Genomic DNA, 8,060 nt, shown 5'->3' on the forward strand with positions numbered 1-8,060 from the left:
TTTATGTATCAATGTGTTTGTATATGGTTATGGGCGAATTTATGTCTTGGGTTCACTTGGAGTAAGATCAAGAGAGCAAGCGAGTTGAACGTTTTGAATAAAGCGATTGGGTTTGGCCCACTTAGTTGACTCGACTCGAGCTAACTTGAGCTGGTCGTTACGTGTCCACAATGCCATGCTACGTTTCACCACATCTATGTGTAGATCTTTTTATGTATAGGTGTTCATTTGGAGCTTCTTGCACTTGCAATGCCAATCAAATTCCTGCGTCAACACCATTTGTGAAAATGAATTGAACTTTAGAATTAATTGGTTGATGAATATTAATCCTAGTACAAACCAATATATTCTAGTAATATAATAGAAAATAAAATATGAAATGTTTGTTCTTAATTTTAAGACAAAATCAAATCATTTTGTTTAGTGTCTTCCGGTAGAATACAATATTATAAATATTTTTATCAATACTTTAACCAATTAAATTATACTCCAATTAGACATTAATCACTAATAAAGATGCTTTTCAAGGGAGAGAGAGGAAAAAAGCACTAACAAGATGGACATGGCCAGAATAATGAAGGAAAATTTCTTGTACCATTTGGATACTCACTTTAACTAAAATAAATGAATTTTGAAAATAAGCGAAAAATATTAAATAGTCGTTAATCTCTTGAGTTCTTTTTTTTTTTCCTTTTTTGGTAATTCTCAATTCAATAACCTCTTCTATAGAAAATGTTAAATTTGTTTTATTTATTTTTTTAATACAATATACGAAAGTGAGAATTCGAATTCACCTGATTAACCATTTGAACTATGTTTGATTTGGCTGTTAAAATTTATTATCGTAAAGTTGATGTTTTCTTAAATTATTACTTTATTAACATATTTGAATAAATGGACATGCCATTTATAATCAATGAATTTTGTTGACTGATAGATTAGGATTTATACATCAAGAATGTTTACGTGTCCAAATGTAGTAATAAAATAATAATATATAAATAAAATAAAATCATAAGTTTAGATTAAGAACAAAATTTAGAATTACTTAAAAAAAGATTGAGGGGTTTTGGTATAGTTAGCCTTCCAAGTGATTTGGAAATTACAGCAAAACAAGATTTCATCACAAAACTAAAAAAACTACGTAAAAAGCTTGGAACTTTGACCAAGTTCGTAAGATTGATTCATTGGGTTCGGCTCGGACCAGACTCGAAGATTCTCACTCGCTCGCTCGCTCGTTTTTGTGTGATCGAATCCACTTCCACGCCCTCTCTTCTTCGCAAATTCCACAAACCCATCGGAGATCTCCAAACTACGTATAAAAGGGTTCTCGCAGATCGATCAGGGCTCTTCTGTGTTCAATTTGGAACAATGGGGTTGGGTTCTCTTGCTTCCAGAGTTGTCAGACCTTCCTCCAGGCTGCTCAATTCCCAAAACCCTAGAAATCTCCTCCATTTTCGACCCATTGTCTCCACCTCCGAGCTCCAGAACGCTGAGGCCTCCGCCGCGCAGGCTGCTGCCGATCCTGCCCCGCCCCCTCCTCCTCGGACCCCTGTGGGTGGCGCTCGCGTCCATTTCTCCTCTCCTGAGGATGCCATCGAGGTGTTCGTTGATGGGTACCCGGTGAAAGTCCCTAAGGGTATGACGGTTCTTCAGGCCTGTGAGATCGCTGGGGTTGATATTCCCAGGTTTTGTTATCATAGTCGGCTTTCGATCGCTGGGAATTGCCGTATGTGCCTTGTTGAGGTCGAGAAATCCCCCAAGCCCGTTGCTTCTTGCGCTATGCCCGCTCTCCCTGGTAAAATTTTGACCATTTTGTTTTCTGTTTGTCTTATGTTTTGGATTTCTTAGCTGGGATGTGGCCCGACTGGCTCCTTGATTTTTTGTTTTCTTTGATTTGCATCATGTAAATTGACAAGGGATTTGTTGTCAGTCTGTTGTACATATGATTTCCTGTTTGTATCTGTGTTGCAATTAAAGCAATTACCGATTGCTAGTGTGCGCTCCTCCAATATTTGAGAATATTGTATCACAAATGCTTGGTGGAGTCTGGAGATCGTATCCACTAAGTTATGATCTTGGTGGAAATATTAGTATCTAAGACAATAATGATGATTTGCTTCCTGGGATATGGTGTCGGCATTATTAGTATCGCTAAGACAATAATGATGATTTGCTTCCTGGATTTGGTTTTGATATTGCGCACTTGATTTTTTCTGGTTGCGTTTAATTTTTCGATGTTTAATGTTGAGATAATTCATTACTTATGTGCAGGATACTCTACTTCATCCATTTAAGGCGATACTGAGATTCTTAAACAATTAAGTTTTTTGAATGGTTATATGGCTTATGCAGTGTAACCTTGAGTGATGAATAAGAAAATTATTTCATAATGGCAGTTCTATGTCTTATCTATCTGAAAGGCTGCATGGACTGTTTTTGTGTTGATAGATAGTAATTTATCTAAATAATCTGCTTTCTAGGAATGAAAATTAAGACCGATACACCACTGGCAAAAAAGGCTCGTGAAGGAGTGATGGAATTCTTGTTGATGAACCATCCTTTGGATTGTCCAATTTGTGATCAGGGTGGAGAATGTGATCTTCAGGATCAATCTATGGCATTTGGATCTGATCGTGGCCGGTTTACTGATGTGAAGAGATCAGTGGTCGACAAGAATCTTGGTCCCCTGGTGAAAACTGTGATGACACGATGTATTCAGTGTACCAGGTTAGATTTCATAGTTTACTGTCTATGGAGGAAAAATGTATGATTTATAGGGAAAAAATGGTTTTTTGGAACTGAAAATGGTATAATTTGAACAGAAGGAGGAGTTCCATTTGGATTAGGGACATTTGTCCAGTGTTTTTTGTTCCAATTGTCATATCATATAAAGTTTCTACCGCATTTGACAAGGTAATATTTGAAAATTAACGTGGCAAAAAATATGGACTTGATAATGAGAACTAGGACTGTGGACTAGTAACTCTCTATCAAGGATGAGATATGTATTTTATACCCTAATTTGCTTCTGTATTTTAGAATTTCAAATGTTTTTTACCTTCCATGAAGGTTTTGAGAGATTTTTGTTCTTTGACTCGTTCTTAACTTCTTAGTCATGATAGAATTGTTTGACATAATTTGTGTTATGTACTTACTACCTTCAGATACATTAAGTTCTTAGATGTTCCATTGAGGAGAGTTTCATCAGCATGTTCTGTATTGTTGCAATGCGTAAAAAGTTAAAATTTTCTAGGTTCAAATTACAGTTTGGGAATAAGTAGCTCTCTTATCCAAAATCACTTTTAATGAATAAGTTCCATTTCAGATGTTTAGCAACACCGTCTTATGGTTGTAATGCCAGCTGTGGGTCAGTTTTGACTTATATAGAAAAGAGAATAAGCCCCCTTGAAATCTTCCAGAACTTCCCTTCTGATTTGCCAAATGCATCTCCCACCTTTTATCAATAGAATTATAGGCTGGTGCATTGTAGGAAGAGTGGGTAGGATGCGAATAGTGAGTTAGGTGCGAGAAGTATATGCAAGGGGGGATGCAAATAGTGAGAGTATAGCTAATAGTATCATTCTGTAGAGAGTCTTAGACCTCTCGAATATCTGACTAGTCTTGTAACTTTTTTGTTTTGTTTTTCTTTCGATATATCCAAACCGAATTCTACTAGTTGCTTACATAGAACTCCAAGTAGATTTGATTACTCTTTCTATCAAGTATCAACTCCTCTCATTTATGTTTATTGGACCATAAAATTGATTTGAGATTTTATCTTTTGATTGTTTCTTGGACTATTAACCTTTTGGTAATAATCACCTAGCTAACCCTAGTATCTGATGAGGGTATCTCCATAATTTACTTCTTATTCCTCGATAGATTTTAATGTAATCATTCTTCATATAATGAACTTATAGATTTATTAGCCCTACACAACTTTTAGGATTTTTTCTCCCTTTATTTGTCTTTTTTTCTCTTTTTCATTTTAAACTTCTAAAAATGTTTTTTTTTTTAATTAAGAAACAATTTCGTTGATGAGTGAAATTACAAAAAAGGGGATATATACCCCAAAAGCCAAAGGAGTTATATGAAACTTCTCCAATTGGTCAAAAGAGAAACCATACTATAAGATCAAATACTTTAGATGCTTTACACCAAGACATAGCAAGAAAAATGATATTGTCAAAGAGTCCAGTGAAAGGGAGCTCTTTTTCTGTGAAGAGTCTGTGGTTTCTTTCTTTCCAAATTGTCCCCAAAAAAATCAAAGGATGTGTTTCGAGAGGATTGCCTTTTCTTTCTTGAAAGGGTGGCCCAAAAGAACATATGAGAGTAAAACCTTGATATCAATTGGTACTACCACTTTCCAATCAAAATCGAGTAATATCTCATTCCAAAACTTCTAAAAATGTTCTAAAAATCATTCTCCTGTTTTTAATGACCATGAGTAGTGTCCAAGACAATTTAAGTATACTTCGACTACTATCACATAACAATCTACTTGATCCCATGGAAACTAGTTGATATTCCATGTTGGTGACCGCTATGAATTTTTAACTCATTACTTCAAAGTATTTACTTTTTCATTTGCCCTAATGACCACTTGGTCAATCTATGCTGGTTAAATCTTGCTAGAATTTAAAAGCTTTAAAAAGTAGTTCTCATAAGCAATTTCTCTTAATTTTAAAAATTTGGATAAAATTTCAATACTTTTTTCATAAATTGGAAACTAAACAAATATATTATTAATAAACAAACTTGATTTTTGAGAAACAGAAAATTATAAGCATAATGTTAACAAATGCTACTCTTCTGCTTTTTCTGCAATTGGTCTAACCATTCTACCATTACTGAAATATCCGATCTAAAGGACATCCATTATCCTGCAGGTGTGTAAGATTTGCTACTGAGGTTGCTGGGGTTCAGGATCTTGGCATGTTAGGTCGTGGTAGTGGTGAGGAAATTGGGACTTATGTCGAAAAGCTGATGACTAGTGAGCTATCGGGGAATGTCATTGATATTTGTCCTGTGGGGGCATTGACCTCAAAACCGTTTGCATTTAAAGCCAGGAATTGGGAATTGAAGGGTACAGAGACCATTGATGTTACTGATGCAGTTGGATCGAACATTCGAATTGATAGCCGAGGTCCAGAGGTTATGCGTATCGTGCCTCGGTTAAATGAGGTCAGTTTTCAGATTTGTCATGACTATTATGCTCACTTACCTTTTCATATTTTATATTTTAATAGAGTGCACTGAAAATTTATTTTGTGTCTGTGATTGACTAGCAACTTTGTTGTTTCATTTTTCCTGTTAATAGGAAAGTAAAACTTCTCATAAATAAATGGAAATTACGGAAAAACAGGGGCTATGCTCCAAACACCAAGTGGTTCGAGGACTTCGACCTTAGGAATGGGGTTTTGAAACCTATTCCCACGTTTGGGAGAAATGAAAATGTGGGAACCTTAATTGCATGAGAATACTTTACTACCATCTCCATAGCTTTAGGCATGGATTTTCTTCCTTCCAGCAGTGACTAGCAATATTTTGAACATCAAGTTGATGCGTAAGTTCACCGATTACCATTTGCAGGATATTAATGAGGAATGGATATCAGACAAGACTCGGTTTTGTTATGATGGTCTAAAGAGACAAAGATTGAATGATCCAATGATCCGTGGTGCTGACGGGCGTTTTAAGGCCGTGAGCTGGCGTGATGCCCTTGCTGTGGTTGCTGAAGCTGCACATCAGGTTAAACCGCAGGAAATTGTTGGAATTGCTGGAAAACTGTCTGATGCAGAGTCTATGATTGCTCTGAAAGATCTCTTAAATAGGCTGGGGTCCAATAATGTATGGTGTGAAGGAAATGGACCACAACCTAATGCGGACCTGCGTTCTGGGTATCTCATGAATACTGGTATTGCTGGTCTTGAGAAGGCAGATGTCTTTCTTTTGATTGGCACTCAGGTACTTCATTTCATTCCCATCTTCTTTTGGTGACATTTTCTGTTCAGCCTGTGTTTGCTGTACTTTTTCATGATATTGTTACTTTTAGAACTTAAAAGGTGTAACTATTCTATTTTGTTCCATTAACTTACCATCTGCACCAACCACCACGAGTTGGTCTAGTGGTCATTGGGTTAATGAAAAGTAGGACTCAGTGGGAATACGTTCAAATTATGTGATAGTTACCTATCTAGAATTTAAAATTCCAGGAGTTTCCTTAACAACTAAATAATGTAAAATTAGGCCGTTTTCTTGTGAGATTAAACGAGGTGTGTAACACAAGTTGGTATAGGCTCATGAATACTAAATATAGAAAAAAAAAACACTTACATTTTGCATCACTAGCACTAATTTGGTTGTATATTGTTCTTGGTATGTTGCAATGGGAATTACATTGGTCTTCTGCTCTTAATATATTTCTGATCATCTCAATAACTTTCATTCGCCTGTTTTCATTTTCTCAGCGAGTTATGATGTTCATCGATCATCTATAAATGCATGTGGATTATAGTGAGATGTTGGATTGATTTTATTATGTGTTGTAGTCCTTTGTCCCTTACTATTCAAACTGAACTGCCAGCCAAGAGTTGAAGCTGCTATGGTGAATGCAAGAATCCGAAAGACTGTAAAAGCAACTCAAGCTAAAGTTGGTTATGTTGGCCCGCCGACTGAATTCAACTATGATCATCAGCACCTCGGAACGGGACCTCAGGCACTTGTTGACATAGCTGCGGGTCACCATCCCTTCTGCTCAATCCTCAAAAATGCCAAAAATCCAGCTATCATTGTTGGTGCTGGACTTTTTGAAAGAAAGGACAAAGATGCTATTCTTTCCGTAGTTGAGAACATTGCCAAACAAAATAATGTGATCAGACCTGACTGGAACGGTTACAATGTATTGCTTCTGCATGCTGCCCAGGCTGCAGCCCTCGACCTTGGACTCGTGCCAGAGTCGGAAAATAGCATAGAGTCTGCGAAGTTTTTGTATTTGATGGGAGCCGATGATGTGGAATTGGAGAGGGTTCCAAAGGATGCTTTTGTGGTTTATCAAGGACACCACGGAGACCGAGGCGTCTATCGAGCCAATGTCATTCTCCCTGCAGCAGCATTTAGCGAGAAGGAAGGGACCTATGAAAATACCGAAGGTTGTGCCCAACAAACATTGCCTGCAGTACCGACAGTCGGTGATGCACGAGATGACTGGAAGATAATTCGCGCTCTTTCTGAGGTTGCTGGTGTGCGGTTACCGTATGATTCTGTCGAGGCAATAAGGTCCCGGGTAGGGACCGTGGCTCCAAACCTGTTGCAGGTGGAAGAGAGAGAGGCGGCTACGTTTTCAGCTTCGATCAAGCCTGAAAGCACTCAGAAGATGGACATGGCTGATTTTGGCAGCACCATAGAAAACTTCTACATGACTGATTCCATTACAAGGGCATCAAAGATCATGGCACAGTGCAGTGCTTTGCTGTCTAAAAAGTGAGATTTTCTTAATTATTTTCAATGTTGTAAGATTTACCCTTTTGCCCCTTCCCCTATGTTTTTGGGATTTTCATTTAAGGCTCTGTGAAAGGCTTCTCTTGTTGTTAGACCAGATATCTGGAACGCCCTTCAGTGCTAATAAAAGTGACTGGGCTTTATTTGTTTCACTGTAACATGTTTTGCAATGGGAAACCATCTCCATCTCTGTGAAACGATTGCATTTAAAGTTTGGTTCTTTACCCTTTTTTCTCTCTTATAAAAGGATCATTTTCATTACTCTTGGATAAGATATCAGATAGCAGAGTTAACATTATTATTTGAAGTTTCTTATGATCTACAACGATGACCGAGTCAAGTGCGGATAGAACAACGGACCCCATGTTGATGCTTCTATTTAGTCTTTATCGTGTAATGGTAAGAAAATAGAGGTTGTTGATTATGCAACACTCTAAGATGTGTCGATGAAAATGTCATTTTAATTTTATGGCATTGTCGATGAAAATATTGATAAAATGTCGATGTCGATAGATATTTTTTGAAATGTTACAACATATCAATATTTCACTATTTTA

At 37.0% G+C, this 8,060-nt stretch overlaps 1 protein-coding gene across 1 annotated transcript; it reads left to right on the plus strand.

The window, feature by feature from the left end:
• Positions 1–1,192: 1,192 nt before the first annotated feature.
• On the plus strand, positions 1,193–7,764 carry EMB1467 (NADH-ubiquinone dehydrogenase). Its single transcript, XM_022287639.2, has 5 exons — positions 1,193–1,798; positions 2,484–2,730; positions 4,893–5,187; positions 5,596–5,970; positions 6,590–7,764. Exons 1-5 carry the CDS (start codon positions 1,372–1,374, stop codon positions 7,487–7,489), a joined length of 2,244 nt encoding a protein of 747 aa, XP_022143331.1. The 5' UTR covers positions 1,193–1,371; the 3' UTR covers positions 7,490–7,764.
• Positions 7,765–8,060: the final 296 nt, after the last annotated feature.

The sequence above is a fragment of the Momordica charantia genome, assembly GCF_013281855.1.
Source record: "Momordica charantia cultivar OHB3-1 chromosome 8 unlocalized genomic scaffold, Mcharantia_2.0 BLBB01000008.1, whole genome shotgun sequence".
NCBI lineage: Eukaryota > Viridiplantae > Streptophyta > Magnoliopsida > Cucurbitales > Cucurbitaceae > Momordica > Momordica charantia.